Below are 26,662 nucleotides of genomic sequence, written 5' to 3'. Positions count from 1 at the left end.
TTGCCTATGTGGGACAGTGTTGACGCTTTGTAAAAAAACACAACTGAGGTATGAGTAGGGGGACGAAGACAACCTGGAGGTCCCTGCGCTGCAGGTGGTGTAGAGGTGATGTGCCTCTTTCCATGCTGCAATGTGCTGTGCTTTACAGACTCGCATCCTGTGCTTGGAGGCTTTTGCACCCTGCAGCAATATTTTCTGGTGCCATGTGCATAAACCGCACCAGTAGTATGCCATGCTGATGAGGTGTTGCATGCGCTCCAGCATCGCAGTATGCGAGCAGCCAGTTTTGGTGCAGCACAGCAACGCTCATTTATATACGGTGGCAAAGATGGGCAACTAGTCGATTCCTGAGAAAATGGGAACTCAGAGGCCTGGAGGATCTTAAAGGAGTGGCAGCATGTGAAGGGAGTTCTCATGCAACACCTACGTGCTTTGGAGGAAGCCACAAACCTGGCTGTGACCCATCAAACTGCAACCACAGCAGCAGTTGCAGCGAATGCAGAAAGTCAGTGGCAACTGGTGCCTTGCCTGCTGGATCATGAGATGCTGAGCCCTCTTAGGCAGCAAGTGGTGGCAGACTGGGTCCAATGTGGACAGGAGGCATCATATTAAAAGGGACCCTCAGGATAGCCCAGATGTTCTCCAGAGATATGGAACCAGGCATAAGGTGGGATGTACCATGACGTGGGCATTTGAGGGCTGGCAGAACATCATAAGGGACTGCACTACCGTGGAGAGTAGAAGCTAGAAGTCAGCTTGCATGCATCAGTGAGACGGACCCATGGGCACATCTGAGCTTCATGTAGCTTGAGTTGCTATATGGAAGGTGGCTCTAGCAATCCTGCTGGGGACAGGATGGCTGCCAGTGAGCAGAGGCTGAATGTGGTGGGACATCCTGTTTGGGACCCCATCCGGCATTCCTGTCACCAGGAGAGCAGCTCCAGCTGTAGAGGAACAGCAGAGGCCTTGATGGTGCCCGGGGTGGGGGGGGAGAGGGTCCCTTTGCATGGGTGAAAGCTGCTCTGTTAGCATTGTTGTCAGCTGTGAGACAAGTCCCAGATCAGTCCCGTCGCTCCAGTGCTTGACCTGCCATGCATCTCTGTGGGCAAGCCTGAACCAAAGGCAGGGGCTGCAAACACCTCCCCTCTTTTCTGGGGCAGGAGCAGAGTTGCTCCTCCTTTACACCTCATGCTGGCAGTCACTGATTTTCACGCTGCAAGGGGACCCATGCAGTGTGTTTGCCAGCTGACTTCCCCTCTGCCCAGAGCAGTAACGCATCCCCCCAGGACACTGTGCCACAACCAGGGGACAGCTCAGCTCAGCTTCACCTTAGCAATGTGCAGCAGCGGCCACCACTGCAGCAGGACCGCCAGCTCTTGGGAGACCTGGAGCAGCCCGGCTTTGCATGGGAACGTGCCATTGCACCCACATCAGCACGTCACAGACTGGGAGCCTGGCCTGCGGCGCAGGAGGCATCAATTCATGGTGTGAACATGCACGTCTTGTGGGTTGCTGTTTGTTTGTAAGGCCCTCCGGGGTCTGTAACCCGCCACATATGACACATCGTACCCCACGTTAACTGTACATCTACCCTGGATGAAGAGGGCAGCCCTGGGCTGTGTGCCTGGCCCAGCCTGCCCAGCCTGCACCACGTTGGAGACTTGGGCGTTTCAAAGGTGCTGAGATGGAGCAGTTCAGAGGTCTGCATGGAGAGTCATGGAGAGCCATCCACTAGCACCTGAGCAGCAAATTTCCCTTTCAGGTTTCCCCTGCTGGAGTGTCTAGTGCTTTGGTAGATGACTTAATTATTGATAGCTACGGGTAGGGAAAGTGGCGATTGAGCAACAAGCCTTTCTGCTAGGGAACAAACATTGTCGGGCGTGGGAAGTGCCGTTCCTTTCCATCTAACCCTGCCCTCTATCTCCACACTGTTTCTGGCTCTCATTTCTCTTGGCAAGAAATTCATTTTCTCATCACCCCTCTCGTCCCCGTGGCTGCATTCAGCTGCCGCCTTCTTCTCTCTACCACTTCTTTGCTCCTTATCCTCCTAGCAGGCAGGGAAGGCTCCCCTCACCCTCTATACGGGGCAGGACACGGCCGAGATGCTGCTTTCAAAATCATCATCTTGAAGGAAGAGAAAGGGGCCCGGGCTGTCGTCAGTCACACTGCACGGAGAAAGCAAGGAAGGTAAATACCATTCTTTTGCTCCAGCTGAAAAGAGGGCAACTTTGCTGCTGAAAATGGGGGAGCAAATGTAGCTCTATGGGAATAGAGGGGGCAGCTGAGCCGAGTTTTTCCCATGAGACTTACTTAACTTAAAAAAGTCCTAGTCTTAAAAATAAGCATGGAAAATTTGTGCAGAGAGCAACTGCCGTGTTAACGCTCTCTATGAAAGTTTAGCAGCAAGCTGGCGATGGTGTCATTTTGCAGGGCTATTCTTGCAGGGCTTATGGTAGCTGAGTGTCCTCGCTTCTCCTTTCTGCTTTCTCCCTGTTCTCCCTTCTCTAATCAGGTTTCCCCCTGCTTTCCCTAAGGCAGCCGCATCCTCAGTGACTTTGTGCTCAGACCAACCCTGTAGCTCAGGCGGTGGCTGTGAACATGGCCGCCAGCAGCTTTGTCCGGAGCTGTGAGCCTCAGCTGCAGAAAGATAATTTCCTTTGGGCCACCTGGCTCAAGGGCTTTTCTGCCCCATCTCCTGCATCTGCTGGTAGTGGATCAGTTCACGGGCTGCTGGGAAGCCCCACGTGAGCCCCTTGCTTAGGCACAAATTCTGTCTGTTCCTGACTTTTTTTTGATGGTCGAATGCTACAAAAAAGCAATGTATGGAGTTCAAGACCGTGGGCCTCTGCTGGGTCTTGCTAGGGAGGCATTGCCTTGGATTAAGTTAAGGGGCACGACTAAACAACAGATTTTGCTGTTGTTTAATAATTTAATAATGAAGAAGTCCCTATTCAGGCAGGTCCCCATAGCCTGTGCTTGACCTAGAAGTTAAATATCGCAAAATCAGGTATTATGACTCTCCAGCCCCTGAGCTGCAAACTTCGCACGGGAATCAGTGCTAAATCCAGTGGCTTGAAAGATTAGCTGCTGTGTTGATAGTGTGCCACAGCTCTTCCTGGTATTTAGCCATGAGTCCAGTTGTATTAGACAGTCACGGGCATCTGTGTACCCCAGTGGCAAGTTTTAAGCATGCAAAGGTGTTGAGCAGCAACCAACCAAGCTCTTCCCATGCTGCAACCAAAAAACTTGGCTATGTTGCATCTCATTTTTGTCACCACACCTGTGCAGAGGCTCATAGTTTTTGCAATAAACTTGAAATAGTTCAAGAATATCTTTGGCTTTGGCTGAATTCCCTTTATGGTTTGCCCTTTTGTGGAGCCTCATAACTTTTCTTTTTTTTTTTTTTTTGGAATTTACAGAACTTTCTAAATCTCCTTAAAAATTTAAAAGCTGGCCAAATCAAACACTGCCGCAGACAAAATTCCTCCCCCAGGCAGAGGGCACAGAGGTGCTCAGTTCATACCACGCTGAGGCTAATACAAGAACTTGCACAGACTATCTTCTGTTGCGCTGCCCGTACCAGCACTACTGGGTGTTTTCACCCTTATCACTGGCTCTAGGATACTTCCAGCTGATTATTTTTTTTGCTATTGCTTTGAAGCCCTCCTTGGGAAGTCTCCTTCTGTATCCTGCACTTGGACTGCATGTCTTTTCTGTGTACATGCTGATAACCTGGTTTCTTTCTTCCATTTACTGCTGCTTTTTGCTCTTTGGACTTTGCCTCCGGTTCGCTGGGCGCCGGAGGAGGCATTGCAGGGCACGCTAGCGGGGTCGGGGTTGCTGGCAGGCTCCTGAGCTCTCGCAGAGGAGGAGCAGCGTTCCCAGGCAGCTGCCGTGACCTCTCGGAACAGGCACCGAGGTTAGTGCGGGAGAGGACTGGGGGAGCCGGTGTGAATCTGTCCTTGGCCTTTCCAGCATGTTGGAAACAGCGGGGAGAAGAAAAGATGCAAGGGAGGAAAGCTCGGTGGTGATCACTGCCTTGAGGCTGATGAAACTCTTCCTTGCTGGAGATAGGGCAGTTGAGTGTTCAGCCGAAACCTGCCCAGGGATATTTGCTGTTAGCCATAGCTCTTTCTGTAATGAGTAAGGGCTGTAATGATGAGGCTTTGGAGGCATGGGTCAATACTGTAAGTGAATGATTTAGAAGAAATCAAGCTCAGTGTTAAGTGCTGAACTAAAAAATAGAAATTTAAAACAGGGAAAAACAGTAGAGAAGAACAGCTTAAATAAAATAAGGCCTTAAGTCATATTTAATGGAATGTGTCCTGATTTGCAGGTTTTAGAAATTTTATATGACTAAAAAAACCCCCATGCTCTAGTCTTTTTATTCACCCTAAGGGCAAACTGCTAAACCTACATTTCTGCAGAGTGGAAAACATCTGTTTAGTCTCTCTCCGACTTAGGCAACATATTGCAAGAGGCGAGAGGGAGTGGTGGTGTGCAGGCTGCCCAGATGTTCCCAGGTTAAATAGCCACTGTAAACGAGCCTGAGTCAGAGCCATTCTGCAGCTGCTCTTGGGAATTTGCCAGTTCTCAGTTACTCCTCGTACCTCAGGATCTAGTGCGTCACAGGAGCTGAAGACTTGGGTCAGTGAGGGGAGTGGTATGTGCCCCCAGAACATCCTACAAAGACTGGTCCGAGCCTGGTAGCTCATCTCAACCCCTTCTGCCCAGAGTGGCTGGTTCTGCTTGTGTTGAGCTGCAGTCAGGAGGCCAGGAGTAGCATTCAGCCAATTTTGTGTGAAGATTGATTGTTGGTGCCCATTTTTGTTAATGTAACATTCAAATATGAGAAGGTCCCCACAAGATTCAGGCCCCCTCACTTGGTGGGGCGCGTTGGAGGGCAAGGCTGAAGTGAGCTGGGAAATGCTCAGGCTGCCACAGCAGCCAAAACTTTTCATTAAATGTCACTGCTCCAGGAGGGGGGTGAAGAAGGTCTGAATTTGGACAAACCTAGGGCCAATCCCAATGTCACCACAAACTTAGGCAGCTCAGGGTTCAGTCTGCAGGCACAGTGTGAGGATGCACTGGGACAGAGGGACAGCCCCGGGCTGTGTATATTTGCTGAGCACCTCTCAGATAGGTGGAGAGAGGGAAAGAGAAGCATGTTAGACACAATGTTAGACCAAGTATGGCTAAGTGCTGCTTACTTGTGTTTCTCTCACATGAGTTTTTGTTGAGCTTTGGAATCACGTTAGCCATCTGGGTTTGGTAAGCAGATAGTTCAACTTGCCTCCATCCTGACTTTGCTCACATGAAGCGTGATCCAGGGGCTGACGCTAGCCAGGAACTATATTCCAGGATGTGCTAATCAGGGTGTGCCCAATTTTATGTACGTGAACTAGTCTAGTGAGGCTTCATGTGGAAGAAGACATGGCCAGAATTGGCCAGGAAACTCTCTGGCAAGCAATGAAATGCCTCAAGGTGACCATGGGGTCTTAGGATCCAGGGCCAAGATTCCCTGCACCCTCTCCAATGCCTCCAGGCCCTTTGCTTGGAAGCTGAAGGTGAGGTGATGCGGCTGGGGACACCTGGAGATCTTTAGGGAGGTGAAAGAGGGAGCAAGTGTCCTCTGCACACTGGGAAGGTGCTGCATAGCATTATCAGCAGCTTTTCCCCCAGAATAAATGTCAGTGATGTGCTTCTGACTTTTTATTTTTACATATTTGCTTTTCAGAGGAACTGTATCTCAGCTCTTCTGCCAGGACCCAGCACCAAAATGCAACCCATGCTCCTGCACAGCCTTTCAGAGTTGGAAAGAGCCATTCTGCAAGAGCTTGCCCTCTACCAGCTGCAGGAAAAGCTGCTTGTTGGAGATCTCAGCCTGGCTAAAGGTAGGAGAGGGGAGAAAACAGCTCCTGCTGAGGGAGGGCTGGCACCTGAGCTGTTACTGCAACTCACCTGCGCTCCCGCACTTCATAACATGGGATGATGTTTATGGGATGATATCTGTGGCACTTACTTATGACTTTTGGTTTGTTTTATTTTTTCCTCCCTGCTTTCGTCCGAGCTTCTAAGGTCTCATCAGCCTTCTGAAGGAGGCTTTGTGCATCCGCAGGAGTGTGAGAATGTGACCTTGCCTGTTGTCTGCTTTTGATTCTCCTAATCCAAAACAGATGCAACAGGACTTGGCAAGGTCTTCCAGTGGGACCATATTAATGCTGTTGGGATGGGACACTTTGCTTTGCTTTGTGGATTAATGTTCAGCACAAAGTCCTGATGCTGAGATAGGGCTTATGCAAGGCTGGAAGATGTGCTACTGAAATTAATGGTCAGATAAATATAGAAGCTCCACAGGGACTGTGATCCTCTGTCTTGACCTATATAGAAATACAGTCATTTTCTGGGTTCCCCTAGCTTCCTCCGTCCCCTGTGATAGCTGGGATATATGCTCAGACATCTATACATCTAACAAGTACAGCTAGTGAGGGACCGGTTGACCCCTTCCAAACTGTGCTTGTTACTCAAGAGTTGACAGGAGACCAGCTTCAAATGCCTCCTCCCTGGGCCATATTTTGGTATCATGGCAGGGCAGAAGATGCATATAGCTCACTAGTTGTACGGTTGCATGTTCTCAGCTGTGTGGGGGCAAAGGGACCTCGGGGGTTGCCAGCCCCACTGCATGCTCACAGCAGGGCTGTCGCCAGCACCTGCCCAGAGTGCCTGGGGCTGAGATCCCCCCCAAAGATGGAGCCTCCCAGCCTCTCCAGGGACCTGTCCCAGCACCATGACACTCTCCTGGGGAAGGAGCTTTTCCTAACGCCCAACCTCAACCTCACACTGGACAGTGAATAGGTAGCAGAGGGTAACTGCACCTACTTAATAGGGGTGAGAGCTGAGTTTTTGCTGTTTTAATTAATATTTCAAAGGTTTCGTGCAATGAAATAGCTCCAAGAAGAGAAAATGAGAGAACGCCCCCTCCATTCCCAGAACACTTGATTGACCCAGGCCTGCAGCACCACCCATCACAGGCCATATTACAGTCCCTGGCGGGCTCTGGCCACATACGTCTTGTTTCTTTGTGGTTTTTTCTTTCTTTTTTTTGAGCTGTTTTGATCCTGGTTTCAGTGATACCCTGCAGCAGTAACTTCCCTAGGGAACAGTGCAGTGCAAAAAAAAAAAAAAAAAAAAATCCCTTCCTTTCTTTTACATGTGCTGCATTTTGTTCATTGGGCTCCTCTCTTCCTGCAGGATAAGCACAGGGTACTGAAGAATCCTGATCTTCATCCTTGTGTGTATTTGGGCACCACCTTCACCTGATCTCTGAAGGAAGCAATTGCTGTCTGGTGAATTCCTCTATCCTTTGGTCCATCTTTGTATCCCTTAGATCTCTACTTGCTATTGCTTTTTTGCAGTTGGCTGAGGTCAGCGTAAGATTCCAGCTGAGGATTAGGTATTAAAATATTGCACCTGAAACATTGCATTCCTGTCTCAGTGTTTTAAAGGGAAGTTTACGAAATTAGGAAATGCCTGAATTTGGTCTCTGTTTGGTCCATGCACCAACCTGGACTTGTTCCCCAACAGCTGCCAATGTGAAATTCCTGCTTTAATAAACACCTATTGCACAGTTGTTATTATTTTCCTAAAGGAAAAGGTGGTCAGCACCTCTTTTAACCCTCACTTCTCCGGGGAGGGCTTAGACTACCAGGAACACAAGGTGTGCAGCCCCTTGTGAACCATCCTTCGGGGCAGCCTTCAGCTTTGATACCCTTGCGGCTGCTCTTCTCCTTCCCGTGGTCCTTGCCTCATTCAGTTCCAACAAACTTTGGCAGCATCTGAGACCTTAGCAGCAAATAGCCTCTTCAGGATGGCCCTTTTCAACTACAGAGGAAGTACAGAATGGGCACTACATCTCATTTTGGCCAAACCTGCAGGAACAAGTCTGTGGTTCAGTCAGAAAGATGAAATCTTTGGAGGGTGTACAGCATTAAGCTTGTGGTAATATATCTCAGGAAAAAGGTGGTTGCCTTTATCTCCTGGGTTTGTAGTGGGTCATGTGCATTACTCTGTCTTGGAGACAGCAGCTCAGGCTTTCTGGAGAAGGGGATCATGATGGTTTCTTTAATATTTGTTGCTTCCTGGTTTGTTTCTGTTAAGAACTCAAACTCTTAAGAGATGAAGTATCCTGAAACACAGTCTGCTCCTTCAGACAGAGAATCCACATTGCATCTGGTCAGGTGCATGTGCCCTGCACTCAGGATATGATTTTCTAGGCTTTCAGCTGGCTTCCTCTTTCTCTTCCCTCTTGACTGGCAATAGCAACCTGTTTTTCAGACAGGCCTTTTACACCCTTTAGGAGTAGGGAGTTATTGTGATGTTCTGCCTCAATGCCTTGTGTCAACCCTCCTGAGTCTGTGGTGAAATTGTTGAGTTTCGCTGGCCTTTTGTTTCCTTATCTGGGTATTTTATGGCTCCAGGTTGTACTCTGTCTTCTTGATACCTCGTCATTTGAATGAAACAACACATATGATGCTGTGTAATGATTAACCTATGCTATTCTTTTATGTACATACTGTTCATACCAGCTTTAATAGTTCTCTTCCAAAACTTACTAAATAACCCAAACATTTACATAAGCTGTGTCTAAGAAGAGAATTCCTTAGAATAAGGAACACAAGCCAGAATGGGATGATGCATCCTGGAAAGGTTTTAGAGTGTATAATGAATGAGTTTTCAGTTCATTGCTGTGGCAAAAAATGCTGACTGCAGTCCTCGGATGTACAAATTGGGGAATACTTAGCAGTGGGGTGTGACTCTCTAGGACCAGTATGGGATTTCTGGATGGTATGTATTTTGTCTAACTTTACTTGTCTATGCTCTGTAAATCATTCACAAAAATTTTTCCAGGGCTATATTTTTTTTCCAGTAGTGAGACCAGATCTCTGAGACTGAACTGAGTTATCTTTCCAAGTCATTAAGTAATCACTAGGACATCACCATTAATACAGGGTCATGTATAACATGGAGACAAAATATTCAGGTGACCAGAACAGTTCTAAGCTACAGCCTTTGGACAGCTAAGATTTTTCCACTGGCCTTTTGTGCATGAGAACCCATTTGAGGGCTGCTGTTCTCAGCCAAATTCTGCATCCTGCCCACCACAGTCTTCCAGAGCATGTCCCATACACAGACTACATTTGGTAGCTATTCTAGCGTCAGGAGTTTCCTCCAGCTGGGTGTAGGAAGCTGGGGTGCCACCTGAAAGATCAGCTGCGGTTCATTTTGACTCTGCTGAGTAATGCGAGTTAATTTGCTGGCTGTCTGGTGGTTCCTTGATCATTCACCCTACCTTGTAGTTTTTGTGTGTTGCTAGATTACTCCTTCAGGATTGTATCTAGGAAGGTGATAGTAAGGCATGGTTGTGGGGCTGGAGAGACTGCTGTGGGTGCGGTGGGGGGATGTAGAGGATGGGATGTAGGTGATGGGGGAGTGTGTTGCCCTTGTCTGTCTTATCACATGTGGGGCCGAGGGGACCTGGCATCATCGCGGAAGAGGTAGAAGGATGTGGGGGTGTTGGAGGGCTGTGGTAGCGGGGGAGGACTCATGGGAGATGCTGTGGTACTTGTCTAGGGTGAACTTACTGCTGGCACCTGCTTGTGGGGAGCAAGCCTACACCTGGGAAATAGTGATGGGTCTCAGCCATGCTTGCATCAAGCAGCCCCTCTCTCCCTGCTGTTGTGCACATCAATAATCTTCAGGGATGTGCCCCATGGCAATGAAAGTCTTCCTGGGCACATGGTTGGGAGCTATTGTTGCTGCTAGCCCTGATGGAGAGAGTTTTACAGGGCTGTGGTGTGGGCCAGATGGTATGAATCTTGCACTGCATGGGTGTCTTTAACCCAAGGCTATAGTGTGGCACCTGATCCTGCCATCTGGGTGCCGGCGTGCAGAGGGGTCCCCTCTCCTCAGGAGGGAGGTGGCTCCTCTCTGGGACCATTTCCCCTGGGTAGCCGATGTTCGCCACGCCAGCCTGCATGGCCCCATGCTCCCCCTCTGCACAACGTCAGCTGGGGCTGCCTCTCCAGGCACGCAGCATCCCTTTGCCCAAGTGAGCTGCCTGTGGCTGTGCTGAGGGTGCAGGGCAAAGGTGTTTAAAAGGGGGCTGTACTAAAGCAGACGCGTTGCATTACCTTTGCTTTCTTTTCTCCCTGTAGTTGGCCCTAAAGGTAGTAAATCTATCCGCCAGAAACTGGAGAGCTTTTCCAAGGAGAAGAAAGGTGAGCAGCTTCCCTTTTACCCAGACTTTGGGTCCTGGCAGAATTTGGCAGAATTGGCGATTTTTGATGGAGCTGAACTGTGAGGTGCATCCTGCCTAAATTCAATGATACATCGTCCCATGTTGTTTTGCTTTTCTCCAGAGTAGTGTGTGCACTGTAATGGTATGTATACAAACATGTGAGAGTGTATGGAAAGGATGCGTGCGTGTGTGTGTGTGTGTGTGTGTGTGTGTGTGTATGAATGCACTGACACATTTATATGGATGTACATATACATTTTTCTACCTGCATATTCCACCCCCAGTCTCACTGCTTTGGGTTCTGGTTTTATTGTCCCTTGAAGGATGTCAGCCACAAACCTGGGGAAAACAGAAGTGTAGAGCATGGTCTGGTGGGAATTAACAGTCACTATTTTTCTTCATATGAATATAAGTCCAGTCAAGGACAATATCAAGCAGCAGGCTGATATTCCACAAGAGGAATTCCTTTTTCACATGACTCATGCTTCAGTTGCAAAGCCCTTTGGCCTAGGGTGGAAGTGGAGGTTGGAAGTAAGACAGGGGTCTCCTTGAATCTACAAGGAGGTGCAGCAGGGGGAAAGGTTATCTGGGAAAAATGCCACCCTCAGACAGACACAGCTGATGCAGGTTATTTTAGCCAGGCATGCACATGTGTTCTTGGCAGCTAGCCTATGCTAGCGCAGCTCCCTCTTGCTTTTGCTGTTAGCAATACTTTTCCATTTGTCCTGTGCTTCTCCGTAGATGGCTATCCTCAGACTTTTGGGATCCCACTCTTCCAAGTCATCAACAATGATCGTGCGTACAAGCAACTGCAAGAAGAAGTGAAGAGCAGTCGCCGGCTCTGCTTAGAGGTGGAAGCAACAGTGATAAGATATCGGGCTCAGATCCAGAAGAAGTCTACGCTGGGCAGAAGCTGCGGGCTGGTACCCTGCAAGGTGTACTCCGAGGAGCCGCTTTCCCCCACTTTTCTTGACAACAGCTCCTGGAGCCAGCGAAGGGTATGATTGCAAAAATGAACTAGGCTGTGTGGCAATCTCATGCTATGATGGCACTGCAAGTTGGGGAAGGCCCTGACTTCAGCAGTTAACATGTTTTCCCAGGGTCTTGTCTCTATGAATGTGGATTATTCATGCTGCATGCTGGGTCGGTCCCTGTCTGCTCTCAAGGAAATGGGATGGGCAGGGTTCACATGCTCAGGGGCCACTTTCACCCAAAAGATGGATGATGAAGGGTGCACCACTGTCTGCTAGCTCAGCTCTTTTCAAGCCTGAGAGCTGAGGAAAGCCAAGTTTACGAAAAAGACCTGGCCGTCGTGCCAAAAGTCATTGGAGATGGATACAGATTCATCATCAGTAGTGTGGATTTTTCTGCTCATCCACTGCATCAAGGCTTGGCAAGCAGCACTGTGAACAGATGTGAATTCTCCATGGAAGAGTTGCCTCTTTGGCTGAATTCTCCTCAGAAGCTGTGGCCACTGATGGTGGGTCATGTTGGCTCCCTGGCCTCACAGCAGGGTGAGACCCCTCACTACTGTGGGGACATCTACCATGTCTCTGAACGGCTGTGCTTTCACTAGTCACTCCCCTCGCATCAAAGGACAAGGAAGATGGCGCAACTGGCTGGCCTTGGCCAGCTTCTTCTTGGTATTAATCTTGTTTTCTGTGAGGGGAAGTGGGTAATAGCTCAGGTTTGGTTTGCCTCATCTCTTCTGAGCAGAGACCCAGGCCTGCTTCTTGCTCAGTACCTGTAACCCTTGGTGTAGAGCAGCTCCAGTACAGGTAACTAAATCCAGCATATTGCGCAGCCAAAGATGAAAGATGTGGGGATGTTTCCCCTTTCCCTGTGTCAGCTTGTAACATAGACCGTGCCCCATTAGGAAGGCTGTGTTTAGAAACATGTCACACTAGGAGCAGTGTGTATAAATGGGCACTTGGGAGATGAAAGGTCCCTCCGTGGTTCTCTTGCAACCCAAGACAGGCTCTTGGTAGACCTCTGCATTTGTTTGTTCAGAGGTGACGCTTGCCTTTCCCACAGCCTTCTGTGGTCACAGCAATGATGGTGTATTGGGATCTCGTGGGGTAGTTCCTGCCACCCTGCAAACGGCCTCTGTGCTCTGTCTCAGGGGGGAATGTCCGTGGACTCCATTACTGATCTGAGTGACAACACTTCCAAGCTGCTGGAGGCACTGCAGTTGTCACATCCCCATGAACTGGATCTGCGGAGAAGCCGGGGCAAAAAAAAGATGTTGAGCCTCAACCCTATCACTTGGCAAGTCCCAAGGATTGTGGACAGATGCTGCCAACACATTGAAATGCACGGTAATGAAGCTTTTCTCTCCAGCCAGATGGCCAGTCCCAGAACAGACACGCAGTGAGTGCTCAGCTCGGGCAATCTGGCCTCGCAGTTTCTAGAGACCAGAGGAGGCAGCTGATTGTTGGGGCAGATTGCGCTGCCATCTCCTGCCTCTCAGGGAGAGTCCTCTGAGCTAGACGCAGCCTCTGGACAGAGGTAAATGTCACCCATGCATATCAGTGACCTACTCCTGGTGTGCTCTGGCCTTAACTCCCCTGTGAATTCAGTTTATAGCTCAAAGTGACTGTAAAGGTGAGTTCTTGTCCCTGACCCACAGATTATTAATCCAAGGTAAATCTCATGGCTCCAAAACTTTTATTTTTATCCTCTCTGCTGGAAGCGGAGAAGGACAGACTGCCCCACATGCAGTAAAACATCTGTTTCTATGATGCTAATCTACTTGGGGTGCTCTGAGGACCAGTTGGGGCTGTGGGGAGCTGTGTGCATGCAGAGCATTGATCTCTCTGTTTCCCAGGTCTCCAGACAGTGGGCATCTTCCGGGTTGGGAGCTCCAAGAAAAGAGTTCAGCAGGTAAAATGAGACACTTACTGCACCATCTGTAGCGGTACTGCATTCAGAGGACAGAAGCTTGTATGACAGGGGAATGAAGAAAGCAGACATTGGCATGCAGAGGTCTAAAATATCACAGGCACATCCTGGAGCACTGACAGTCTGTAAACTGATGCTCAGATAGTACAGGGAGACACAGTGGTCCAGCTGCCAGCCACTGGAGCCTTCTCCCAGCCATAGAGAGAAGGCTTCATTCTGCTTTATGTCTCCAAGCTGTCTTTAGCAGATAAGCCTGTGTCCCCTGGTGGATATTTCAGAGCTTCCTGTGGGCTCCATTCACCAGCCAGGAGCTCCTGGTCCTCCTCGCGGCAGCAGCAGTCTATCAGCTCTGGCAGGTTTGCCTTCTCTGGACATCGCTGCATCGGGGCGGTGCAGGCAGCCAGCCAGGGATGTAGTCAGTAGCCAGCCCGCTCAGGTACTGATCATGGTTATATAAAGAGGAATAACTAATTATTGCTTTTATTCTTCTCATTTTCTCCATCTTCAAGTTGAGGGAAGAGTTTGACCGAGGACTGGATGTTTTCTTGGATGAGCACCAAAGCGTTCATGATGTGGCTGCTCTGCTCAAAGAGTTTCTTCGTGACATGCCGGATTCACTGATTCCCAGAGAGCTCTATGAAGCCTTTCTCAGCACAGCATGTAAGTACCCAGGATGTGTTGCTCCCACTCTGCACAGTCCACCCACCAGTCTTGGTTTTGTAAGGAAAAAAGATCTCTGAGGAAATTTAGTTCTTGTATAATTGCCTCGCTCAGTCCCAGGCCCCAGCACAATTCAGCCTGGGCTACACAGGAGCTCAGCCCAGCTGTGCTGCCATTCCTTTGTGTGTCTGCACTATCTGCAAGGGCATCCTTGCAAATGCTCTGCTCAGGTCCACCTACCCTCCTTGTTTCAGGTGACTGAGTTTTTAGGCAGACTCCATAGCTCCCATCCTCAGTCTTTCTTGGTTCCCTACATCACGTCTTTGCTTCCCTTTTTCCATCCTTATCTCCTCAGATTTGATTCCTCAAATCCTTGAATCCCTGTTTCCACATCAAAACCAAGCTGCTGAATACCAATGGGCTTGCTTCAGGTGCTGCGTATTGTCAGGGAGCCAGACAGGGCACTTGGTGGAGGGAACAGATGTGTACTGGGGCTTGGGAGAATGTATGAGGCAATTTTCTGTTCTCCGGCCCAAGTACCTAAGCATACAGCAAACCTGCACTGCAAAGCAGGTGTACAATCGAACCCATCCCTGTTGAAATCGCACCCAGAGCAAAGGCATGGAGCTACAGGCATGGCTGCTAGTCGTCATGGGCATGTACCGCTGAGTTCCTTCAGGGTAGATGTATCCTGAGACTGGGGCATGTCTCAGCACAGGATCTTCTCAATGAGATAAGAAAAGCCTGGATAGTGATGAAGGTGGAAGGCTGCCTGCAGTGCCCATCTTTTCTATTTGTGCAGTGCCGTACTTCAAACAAGAAGCAGTAATGCTCTGCAGCTCAGCAGGTGAAAGGGGAGGCCTGGATCAAAGGGAAAAAACAGCAAATAGACTCCCCAGTAAAAAGCAAGCCAGTACAGCATCCTAGCTGGAGGTGACTGTGCTGTCTCTACTTTATAGTCTTTTATTTAAAGTCCTAGATGTAGAATTTGCAGAGTTATATATGTACTCATATATTATATTTGATGTGAGCTTGCTGATCAGTTATTTTGCAAATCTGCAATAATTTGAGCTACCAGCTCCTTCGGGGTTTTATAATACTCATCTACAGAAAGGCTGTAGAGCATATTTGGAAGCTGTGGACCAGTCATGCCCATCCCTGACGAGATGGGAGAGTCTGTGATGAAGAATGAGATCATGGAGCATAGGGATAAACATAGTCTGCTGGAAAAGAGTCAGCATGGCTTCTGCAAAGGGAAATCCCACCATCCTGCCCTGCTGGATTCTGTGAGGGCACTGGTAACATGGGGATAAAAGGGATCCAGTGGTCAATGTACTTTCAAAAAGCCTTTGACAAGTGTCCCATGACAGATTATTAAAAAAGACTAAGTTGACACAGGATGGGAGGGAAGGTCCTTTTGTGGTCAGAGAGCTGGTTAGAGGAGAGAACACAACAGGGTTCAGTGGCCACTATTTAGGCTGGAGAAGAATGAGCAGTGGGGTCCCACAGAAGCTGGTTCTGGGCTAGCTTTATTTAACGTCTCCACCTGTGATCAGGGAGCTTGCAGTGTGATCTCCAAGTCTGTGGATGATACAGAGCTTTGCTGAGTAGTTAGATATTGCACTAATCCTGAGAAGCCCCAGAAAGACCTCACCAAATGAGTGAGCAAAGGGTAGCGAAGGAAAGCAACTGAGAGGTGCAGAAGCTGCCTTACAAGAGAGGTTGAGACTCTTCAGCCTGGAGAGGAGGAGGCTGAGGAGGATGTGAACAAGATTTACAGAATCACAAAGGGCTGGATCAGATGAATGCAGAAGTCTTATTCACCCAACCCCATAGTACGAGATGTAGGTGCACTCCATGAAGTGAGTAAGACATCAGAAAATGACTGGGCTGGGATGACCCCTCTGAGGTTCACAGTCCAGCAGCTCTGGGGCTACAGCCCAGAAAGCAGCTATGCATGCATGCTTGCCCTGCTTAGCCTCTCCTCTTAACCATGGTGAAGGCAGTTGCTTCTGATGGCCTTAGTGTCTGTTGCCTGGGTTATGGAAACAGGCAATGCCAGAGAGGTTGAGGATGGAGTCAGAGCCTTGCTTGAAACAACCCTACAGTCTTAACTATGAACTGTGTGAATGGTCCAGTTCCAAACTCCTTGGTCAATGCACCAGGAGCAGGCAAGAGTCAATGAAAGAGCTGAAAATGGAATGCACAGTTGTTGTATTTGAAGCTCAGTTCACCTCCACCTTAAGTAAGATATGTCCTAGGCTGCGATAGATCACTGTTTCTCAAAAATATCGTGGTTTATGAGTTCTCCGAGAACACGTGGTGAACCCCTATGATGAATGAGCGTCAAATAAGGTGTGTGAAACACATCAGGTCTGTAAAGAGGAAGGCAGTTTCTCCCCTTGCTCTGTTGTGTGCAAAGTTTATTAAAAAAATAAAAGCCAGTGATATTTATTTCCAGAAAACCCATAGGAAGCAAAAGTTTCCATATAGGAAAAGAAAACAAAGAAATAAGAAAACAAATTGTTCTTATATGTCTTAAACAAAAGCAGGCATATATGCCTGAGCTGAGCTCTGAGTAAACAGCATATGTGGGCAAGTTAGGAAAATGAGGCATGTAATGCAAATATGAGGAAGAGATGTTATACCAAGTCACTGAAAGAGCAACTGCCTTAACTGATCTGACGGCATTGCCGTGTGCGGTTGTTGCAGTCTGTGCTCTATTTTATAAATGCATTATAGTCCCTCCCGTCCAGGACAGTCTTTGGCTATGGGGCTGCACAGTACCAAATGCAATCACGTCGCAGCCCCTTCTGGGGTGTCCTAGCTGTACAGGATGACAAACTGGCCAGAATCACTTGCTTTTAGCTAAAGGGTAGGACACAGTCTGGCTCCCTCCAGATCTGGTGGATTTAAACTACGGGCAAGATGTGTCTAAGGCTGTCCAGCTGGAAATGTGTGCTGGGCAGGACGGGAACTGTGCTAAATAACAGGCTGCTCTCTGCCTAGCCATGGAGTGCCCAGAGCAGCTTGCCACGCTCCAGTTGCTGCTCTTCCTGCTGCCCCCCTGCCACAGCGACACGCTGCACCGGCTTCTGCAGTTCCTCAACGAGGTGGCCCAGCATGCTGAGAGCTCCCGGGGCCCTGACGGCCAAGAGGTAAGGCTGGCCCGAAAGGGTCAACTGCATAAGGAAGGAGTTGTTTCACTTTGTTGGTCAAAACCAAGCAGGAGAAAAAAATGTTCTAGGGCAAATCTCAATGGAATGAAAAACCAGTTCAGGGAAATACATCCTTTGATCTGAAAAGGCATATCCTGCCTTGGCTTTGAATATTTTACCATTTCTTTCCCCACTAAAATGAAAGGCACTAGAAGGAAGTATCACACTGACTAGAGAAGCTGCAATGTTTCATTAAGAAAAAAAAAGGCCAGAAACCCTATGTTTCAAATTTTCAGGAAGATTTTTTTAGCACTCTCTTTTTTGTCTCAGCTGAAACACCATACAAGTGTCAGGAATAAAAAAGGTTATTGAGCTGGACTCCCATGCTCATCCCGCCTGCATCTGTGGGAAGGAGAGCTTCTCACAAGCCCAGGTTAATCCTTTGGCACCTCAGGCTCACGGTGTCTGTTCCTGTGGGTACTGCTCAGCCAGCCAAATGCCAAAGAGTTTTTTGTGCATTTTCAGTGACTGTTTTAAGCAGATTAATTATAAACAAAAATCCGGGCTGCCATATCCTACACACCTGAAGCTACTCCCTGGTACATTTTGAGCTCTGGGAAAGGCCTGTCACTGTGCTGAAGTTCTGGGGATATCATAGCCCATGGAGTCATGTATAGAGTGCATTTCCCAGGACAGTGAGGCCTTTCAGCACACAAAGGAAATTTTGTCCTTCAAAAGTACTGGCACAGGCTGGAGCTGCTTCCAGCAATTTCATGTGTGAGATGCAGCTCCGCTTCCCTAACAAACCAACAAGGCAAATGCCCCTAAACTCAAGGTGAAAGAACAGCAGAGACTGAAAATACCGCATCTGCCTGTGGTGCTGGGTTGTATTTGCAAAATTGAAATTAGAGAACAAAGAGTCCAGATTAGCGTCAGCTGAAAGCTGCCTGAGGCATTAGTCTCAGTTGCATTTTCTGGACCTGGATTATAGCAACTGCAGAAAATGCAATTCGGAATAAGAAAGACTCTTCTTTAAACCAGGAACATGATGGGACTCTGCATAAACCAGAGCCCTAAACCACAGCCCTCAGGTGTTAGGCCTTGTCCTAACAGTGAATGCCCCCAAAAGAGCCAAGCAAAGTTGTTCAGGGGTTGGGTTTTGTTTTTACAGAAACTGGGACAGGCAACATTTTAAAACATAGAGGAAGAAAAAGGCGAGAAATGGAGATAAAACAAAAACAGAATTGTCACTAAATCCCCTTTTCTAGGCAGAGTTCTTTCTTTTGTGTTGCTCTCAGTCCAGCTAAGTGATTTTCTGAGTCACAAGAACCCCAGGGAGGCCCGGCTGTATGTCTGCTCAGGCAGCACAAAGGGCCTTTTCTTTGGCCTAATTTTGTTTTTCCACCTCCAACTTTCATAAAGAATTCATTATCATATACTGAGGTTGATTTTGGTTTCTCTGGACAACTAGAACTCTAAGTCTCTGCATGATACAAAGGCTTCGTCCCATATTATAAGATGATGTAGAAATGTTGGTTGTTACCTTCTGATAGGGGTTATGAAAGTGAGTTAGATGGGAATGGAGGCCCTGATGCAAGGCAAGGGAGTGAGTGTGCTCCAGCACCACAGACCTTTCTTGCTGGCCCTGTGACCAGACTGGACCCAGATCAAGATCCCTTCCTTATGTGGTAGCCCATGTTCCCGTCCAGGGGTGGGCTGGGGTATCCAGGGATGTTTTACGCCACCACATCTGTAATCTGCAATTTCTGTTTGTGCTTACTTGCTAGATTCCTGGGAATAAAATGACAGTATCAAACTTGGCCACAATCTTTGGCCCCAACATCCTGCAAAAAGAGAAGCCTGGAGAGAAGGACTCTGGTGCCATGAACATTGAAGACAGCACTGCTGTCATATTGGTGCTCCAGAGGTTGATTGAGCACTACCAGACCTTGTTCATGGTAGGTGACAGCTTCTCAGAGCAGGCCTTTCTAGCCTCTTCTTCCCCTCTGAAGCCTTTTCTAGAGGCAGCACAAATGAGGATGTATTCCTAGCCCCACTTAGTAGCAGGCAACTGGAGCTGGCTGGGATTACTTCAGAGCTGCTCTTCAAATGGAGAGTTTGGACCACCAGTGTCAGGCAGGGAGTGCTCAGCCTGGCCTAGCCCAGTGGTCTCAGTCCAGGGACTTCAGGATGCATCGACATGGCTTTCCTGAAGGCACAAAGGTTCAAGTGGGAAGAGATCGCTGGGGCCTCTAGTCCAACTAGACTAAAGCTCACTATGAAGCTAGATCAGTGCCATGTCTAGTCGAAGAGATCCCTGACCTGACTGGGTCCTGTCTCAGGGCTGCACCACCCTTGCGGAAAGAATTTTTTCCTTTTCAGAATCTCCCCTGCTGCGGCTTGGGCCACTGCCTCTCATCCTGTCCCTGGACACCTCCAGGAAGCATCTGGCTCCATCCTCTCTCCACCCTCTACCAATAGGCAGTAGCAGGCAGCAGTAAGATCCCCCTGTGCCTTCTCTTCTCTGGCCAGAACAGACCCAGTACCTTTGGCCGCTCCTTGTACCTCCTGTGTTCCAGCCCCAAACCAGCTTGCAAATGGCAATGTACCTTTTACTGGGGGCCCCAGACTGGACCCAGTGCCTAGATGTGGCCTTAGCATTGCTGAACAGAGTGATTTTACATTGCTGGTGGCACATAAAACTTTTACCTAGGAGACCAGCTGTTCAGGAAGTGGAGCTAGCAATGCCAGCGCAAGGGATGGAGACAGGGGTCCAGCACTGTGGCTCTTTTGTACCCTTGATGGGGCCCAAACAGCCAGACCTGACTGCCCACCAAGGGCCTGGTTTGGAGCAGGGGACAACCGCCCTTCTCTCCTAATCCACCCACTTTCCCACTGTCTCCTGCAAGCCCATGTTGCGCTCCAGGGCTGGTGAGTGAGGGTCTCTTGAGCTCACAAAGGCATGTCTCTCTAAGGAAAAGGCTCCAGGAGCAGTCATGGAACAGATGTTGGACAGCCCGTAACTGTTGGCCTTGGCCCAAGGAAGTCCAGCTCTGGCTGGTTGTTCAGGTGGACTTTAAGCTTTCACCACAGCACTTTCTGCTCTGCCCTTGTCCAGAGCCAGTAGCAGGGAGACATGATAGACTGAGACCCCCTCTCTAGGCTCAGTGCTTCTCCTCACCTTTCTGGTGATGCTGACGGAGAAGGACAGGAACAGTGCAATGCTGTACATGAGCACTGGATGGGTCACTTGGTGTGGATTATGGGGTGGGGGCAGCAAACAGGCACAAGTGGCCCTGCAAGGTGTGCAGTGAGGCCTGCAGCCAAAGAGGTTTCATGGGGTGCTTTGCGTGGGCTCAGGCACTCTGGAGCAGTCCCCAAAGGATGTGATGCAGTTGGGTGCTGTGCTGTAGTGCTTCTGCAGAGGCTGTTCTCCTTGGGAACAACCTAATTGAGACTGTGCAGCTGTTTCCAAACCCCAGATGAAACATTCTGGATAAGCAGAGTATACACTCAGCACTTCTGGCCCTGGTTTTGGGAGGGGACCTGGGAAATTCCAGAGAAATATCAGAAATAGCCATTTCCTGTAGATCTATGGGAATGTGACATCTCAGGCCCCTGAAAAGCCTTGTAATAATTCTCCCATATCTACAGCAAGACAAAGAACTGGGGGTTAGTGGGGGAACAGCATGGGATGGCATCCCATACAGACTCCCTGGGAGATGTGGGGAGCACAACACCAAAATAGAGTGTTTGTATTGATATGGAGTCCTTTTGGCCCTGCAGCTTATTGCCTTGGTTATCTTTGCTTGTTTTCCCTCAGAGCAGAGAAGGTGCCATGTGTATCTGTGTATCTCTCCTAGGTCTCTCCAGAAATGCAACACGACATCTTAAGGAGACTATTTCAGACAGACCCCGATGTCATTGATTACCTCTTGCGCAGGAAGTTCAATACCGTGCTGTAAGTCCTCCTTGAGACACACTGTGTAGTGCTGCTGGAGGGTGCCTTGCTGCGCAGGGGCAAAGCTTTCATACAGCATCACTCATTACACTGCCGGCAAGCTACAAACAAATCCTCCTGGTCCTTCATGTGTTCCTCTTACCACCAATTTTTCCTGTTCCTTTTATCACTTTTGGGCATGAACTCTCCATCTAAAATCCTTCATTTTCTGTGCTAGAGCCTTCCACCAGCTGAAATATCCCAGATCCTCTCTCCTCCTTGGAGCTCCATCTCGTACTCTCTCCTTCCCCAAAATCTGCCTTACACAAGAATTCCTCCATTGCACCCTTTTTTTTTGTGTATCTAAACAGCTCTTGTGTTGCTACCCTCCCAGTCCTCTGCACTGCCCGAGCTCCTCAGTCATACACAGATGCCTGCTCTACTTTCAGCTCCATTACCAGCCTCCAAATTTTCTTCACCCTTGGTGTTGCCTGCATTCTTGTGCACTTTTTTGCCCTTCCTTTATGCATCTGAATAGGCGCACGTGTGTGTGTGTGTGTGTGTGTGTGTGTGACCGCCAGCTATGTCCTGCACACGTGCTTTTTGGCTGCAAGACAACATGGTCTCAGAGAAGCCCAGAATTTGAGCTCATGCCTTTCCCTGCAGGTCAGGAAGGTGGGGTAAGAGGGTCTTGCATTCCACAGTCTGGTATGGGGAGCTACCTCCATCACAGCAGGTGACAAAGGAGGCGTTTCAATCCCTGTGACCTGAAGTAGGGCGTGCTCACCAGCCTTCAGGCTGACTATTTCACACTGTTACAGTGTAGACTATCATGTGGGAAATGGTTTCTGGGACCATGGACCGTATGAGTGATATCTCTGCTACTGCTCCCTGTGGCAGGACAGTGCTTGAAGAGGAAAGTCTCTTCTATCCTTTTGGCATTGTGCTTTCCTGAGCTTGGTGCTCCAGCCAGGAGCAGGTTGTGTGTCTCAGCCTGGAGAACCACGACAGCTCAGGCAGGAGCAGAGCCAAATTAGGGCTCTGCTGGTTCCCTTTGAAGTGGACTTGCCAGCCCCAAAGACAGAGTGTGCCCAGAGCCTCCCCCTGCCTAAGATCACTTTGCATCTTGCTATGGGTCATGGCAGATGATCTATTTTCATGATCATTCATTGAGGCATCTGAACCCTCAAATCTTCAGCCTTCTGTGATTCACCTGAAGTAGTACTAGACACTAACTTCATTTCAGTATTCTGCTTTCCTGTTTTCTTACTGTGACACTTAGAGCTTTTAGAGATGGAGCACATGTTCATGGAGGTGTTTTTTTGAGATGCTCCTTGGCTTCATGCAGAGTGCATCACTCCCAAAGCAGTGATGGTACAGCCACACATCAATGTACAGCTCTTCCACACCCTCAAAAATGGGGGAAAATGGGAAGGAAAGGAAGGTTAGAGTCATCTTTTGGTGAAGAATACCAAAATACCATAATCACAAAAAAGGAAAGTCATAATACAGTAGTTTTAAGCTCTCAGTGTCAGGAGGCAGACAGGAGTGTTTTTGCCAAGGCAAAAGTGTTTTTGACAAAAGGCAAGTTACCTGTTTGACATCACCACAAACTCAGTATAGGGAAAAGTCAGTACAAGAAATCATAATAGAAAGAACACCCCTAAACTCTAGTCCAATGAAATGAACTGTTTAGTGTTAATCTGTGAGAGAAGTTAAGAAAACGTCAAACTACAGACGTCTTTTGAAACTGTCCAAAGAGATGACAGATATTTGGGGTCACTGCTACAGCCCATTTGGAAGGGGGGGCTAGCAATAGAAGCAGTTTGCAAACAGCATCTGTGTTTTCTTTCCTTTCTCAGGAGCACAGAGAGCGAGCCTTTGACAGAGGAGAGTCCACCATCCCTGCTGCCCAGTCAGTCTTGCACCCTGGAAAGAAACCAGCTCTCGTCAGAGTTATACAGCAGTGTCTCATTTCTAAACCTGGATGTTGGCATTTAGCAAGCCTGGGACAGCTCCAGTGCTACTTTCCATGGACAGAACTGGGCAAGCTTTCTGCCACAAAAATAAGTCCTCTATCCTACTTCAGAGGAGTGGAGAAGGGCAGGGAGTATGAATCTCTGTGGGAATGTCTTTGTTAACAGTAAACATGCCAAATTGTTCTGGTGTAGGCAGCCCTACAGCGGGAGATGTGTTTGCAGGTTTGCGACAGCAGGCTTGGTTTCCAGAGAGTGGGTTTGTTGCTAGATGACAACGAAGAACTGCATGCTTGTGTGGTGAAAACTGTGGCTGTGCATGCATGGCTTTGTAGGCAGTGGTACGCGTAGGTGAGTGTGCCCTGCAAGCAGGCCAAAAAGCCATCGGTGTGTGTTGTTGCTTCTTTGCAAGTCTGAAATAGTGCAGTGCCTTCAGCACAGCAGAGCCTCTGTGGCCTACTGTTTGCTTCATAGGTGTTTGAGACTTCTGTTCCCCGAGCTGGGCCACCTGACTTTCTCCTGCCCTGTGCAATTGAAAGCTCACACATCCAGGCCACCTGAGGAGAGCACTCAGCTGATACAGGGAACTGTGTGAGAAAAATACATTTGTGCATGAGCTCACATCTCAGGGTTAGCAACACACAGGGTGGCAGACTGCCGGGTGCCTTCGTGGCACCCTTGTCTGGGGAGCACGGCCTCTCGCCCTCCAGATGACCACCAGGCCAATGCAACAGGGCAGCAAACTGGAGCAGACTGAGGAGCAGCAGTGGGGATCTCTGAAGTGGAGGGCTGCACATAAGCTCCATGTCATGCTCAGCAGACGGGACACAGAGTCCAAAATAGCCCTCACCTATTGCCCAGCCAGGAGTTTGCCGGGATGGGTGCACCTGGGCTCTGGTGGGGGTCTGCCCACCTGCCTGCAGCTTACAGGGACAGGACTGAGGCAGGAGCAGTGGATGGAGACTGTAAGCAGGGTGGTGAGGACAGAAAATGCAGTTCAGCATTATGCAGTCTGTGCTTTGGGGTCCTGTTTACTGTGTGTTGTCATATCACAGGCGTATCCTCCACAGAGAGGAATCCCTTTTGGAGCTAAAGAAACGCCCGTGCAGACCAAGCAAAGCACTACACCTACAGAGACACCATGGCCCTCCATGTTCAGAATGAATTGTAGCTCATTTTTATTTGAAGCCAGGTTTCCACTGCTCATTTTATAGACAGAAAACACTGTAATGTCCCAAAAATGGGGACATGGTGTAGTAAGTGGGAACACTATATTCAGCAAAACCTCTAAAATATTTTACAGATTCTGGTGTTTTTTCGTGGTCTTTGGCTAAGAAATGTCTGGCTTGGTTTGTTTGAGTTTCTGAGGCATTCGAAGTCACTGCCAGTTATGTGCAAGTTAGGGTTAGAGTCAGTTTTAGGTTAGGGCTATGGTTGGGGTTGGCACTGAGAACAGGGTGACAGTAAGGGCTGGGGGCAGAGTGGGACAGAGTAAGTGTTTGGCCCTTCCCTGTCACAAACAGTTTAGCTGTCCTCAGCATGCTCAGATGGAGTTTGTAACCATGGGGAAATGTTTTGGGATCACCCATGCCCTCAGAGTAGGTTTCCATTAAGAGCTGGTTTAAGTTTTGGCTTATGAGTAAGGTTCAAGATTAGGTTTAGGGTTTTGCTTAGGGTTTAGGGCTTGGGTATGGCTAGGGCTTGCCTGGTCTATAATCTTCTGTACTCTGGTGGCTTTGGGAGCCAGGGAAAGTTCTTTGAAGTTACCAAACCTCCCAGACTAGGGACAATTTCATGTTACAGTTAAGCTACTTTGCTGTTCTGGATGCACAGAAACACACTTGGGTTAAGGCTGTGATGCTGGAGAGGTGTTTCAGACAGAAAAATGAGGTCTACAATTAGGACTAGGGTTAAAAGAGGGTTACACTGAGGTGAGGGTAGGATTTCGGGCTAGGTTTAGGGTCGGTGCATGAGCCTTCTTGCACAGACATGCACTGGGAGCTGAGAGGGTTTGCACTTTGTTCTGGTTGGGAGTTTGAGTAAGGCTCTGCAGGCCTCCAGAGTGGGATTCCCTGGGAGCCCTGCTCCACCTGGAAAGCTGGGAAGCAGCTGAGCATTATCTGGGATCCAGGTACAACCAAAATTGTTGTGCCACCAGCACTTTACCTGAGGGCCACAGCGGACCACTGTGGCCCATGTGTACCCTAAAACCCATCACATGTTCCCCCCCAGGGGCCACCTCCCATAAGCTGGATCCTTGCTGCTCCTCTCCAATTAAAACTTTTTAAGAGTAACTGGGCCTGACTTTATTGTGAGGTGAAGGGGACCCCCTAGCCCAGAAGGGACCGACCTTGGAGAGATTTGGGGGCAATATTCCAGGGAGGAGGGATCCTGGTGAGGGGATCCAGGAGAGCATGGGGCCTGTGAGTGATGGTGGGGGAGGTCAAACCCCATGGCAGGGGTTGTCATGTGGGGCCACAGTCTCTGTCTCCCTGGTGCTGGTGAAGGGGCCAAGGGACCCCCACTACCCCAGGGGAGGCAGGGAGGGAGGGAGATAGGCAGGAGTGACCCTGGGGGCCAGTGGCACCCTCCAGGAGCTGGTGGAGGTGTGGGGTAGCCCCACAGCAGGAGAGCAGCCCCACAGCAGGGATGAAGGTGCCCCTTCCCCAAGGAGAGGGGCTGGAGAGAGGAAGGCAGGGGGTTGGGGCTGGTGGCGGGGTGCTTGGCAGCCCTGCGCTGACCTGCTGATGCCAGGGCATTGCCCATCCCATTGCTGTGTCCTTTTGAGGGTGTGGAGCTGGGAGTAAGTCCTGCATGAGGAGTGAGTCCTCATGGACAGAGGGTCTTCCTAGCCCAGGGTAACCAGCTCCTGCAGTCTGAAGGATGGTTCTCTTGAAAGGAAATGGCCCCATACCAAACCAAGTGAATGCAGAGAGAAGTCAGAGTACAGAGCCAGGTCTCAAGGGAAGAACCACCAAGGCCAGCAGGTCCAGCTGTGGCCCCATGTGTCAGGACTTGCCCTTCTGCAGCCCTGTTTCCTCAGGGTCTCCTGCCTGAAGCAGCCAGGGACCAGTCTGAGGAGAGCTGGGCTGGTTTGTCCAAAAGCTATGCTGAGAGGGAATCACTTGGCACCTCAGTGCAGACGTGCTTCAGCAATGCTGGTGTCCAGCCAGCCCGGTTTGTGAGCAGGGACCCCCACGGCTCATCTGGTGTGCCCCACACTGCCCTAACAGTGTCATGGCTTTGGCCACCCCTCATAGCATCAAGAGGATTATCTGCAAATGCATGAGCCTTTCTTTGCCACCAGCCTCAGCCACGTGTCCAGCAGTTGGTACCCAGGACCAGGTCACAGTGTACTGCACCTTCACGGCTGTGCTGCTCAGGGGTGAAATCTTGTGTCCTAGAGGCCCCTTCTCTGTGAAGGGGTATGGTTGGGGTGGGTGGTGAAACAGTTCTCAGAAAACAACAGGCTGAAGAGAGGAAAAGTAGGTGCTGAGAGATAGCGGGTGGAAGTCCCCCAAGAACTGATAAACTCTAGGGACTAGCAATGCTGTTGAACCTGCAAGAACTGATAAACTCAGGACACCATGAGTCTGCTGAATCTGTCCAAGGCCACCAGCACACGCTAACCTCAACAGCCGCTGCGTAACCCAGACCATAGCCAAGAAGGCAGTGACAGTGACTGCTCTGTGCAGACAGACTATGGGATTATACCTGCACCTGGCAGAAG

The 26,662-nt window shown here is 49.3% G+C and overlaps 1 protein-coding gene across 2 annotated transcripts; it reads left to right on the top strand.

Annotated features, from left to right (window-relative positions):
• The first annotated feature begins 1,959 nt into the window (after positions 1 to 1,959).
• On the top strand, positions 1,960 to 25,226 carry ARHGAP36 (Rho GTPase activating protein 36). 2 transcript variants are annotated; one of them, XM_064517964.1, is made up of 11 exons: positions 1,960 to 2,187; positions 5,738 to 5,894; positions 10,215 to 10,277; positions 11,039 to 11,295; positions 12,420 to 12,615; positions 13,125 to 13,180; positions 13,708 to 13,858; positions 16,868 to 17,016; positions 18,804 to 18,974; positions 20,880 to 20,977; positions 22,819 to 25,226. In XM_064517964.1, the coding sequence occupies exons 2-11, from the start codon at positions 5,780 to 5,782 to the stop codon at positions 22,955 to 22,957; spliced, it is 1,395 nt and encodes a 464-aa protein (XP_064374034.1). In that variant the 5' UTR covers positions 1,960 to 2,187; positions 5,738 to 5,779; the 3' UTR covers positions 22,958 to 25,226. The 2 variants fall into 2 exon arrangements, with proteins under 2 accessions (XP_064374034.1, XP_025968701.1); XM_026112916.2 differs by lacking the exon at positions 1,960 to 2,187 and adding an exon at positions 2,231 to 3,919.
• The last annotated feature ends 1,436 nt before the right edge of the window (positions 25,227 to 26,662 follow it).

Source organism: Dromaius novaehollandiae, chromosome 11 (genome assembly GCF_036370855.1).
Source record: "Dromaius novaehollandiae isolate bDroNov1 chromosome 11, bDroNov1.hap1, whole genome shotgun sequence".
Classification (NCBI taxonomy): Eukaryota; Metazoa; Chordata; class Aves; order Casuariiformes; family Dromaiidae; genus Dromaius; species Dromaius novaehollandiae.
Note: the sequence above shows the minus strand (reverse complement) of the source record. Positions and strands in the feature narration are given on the sequence as shown.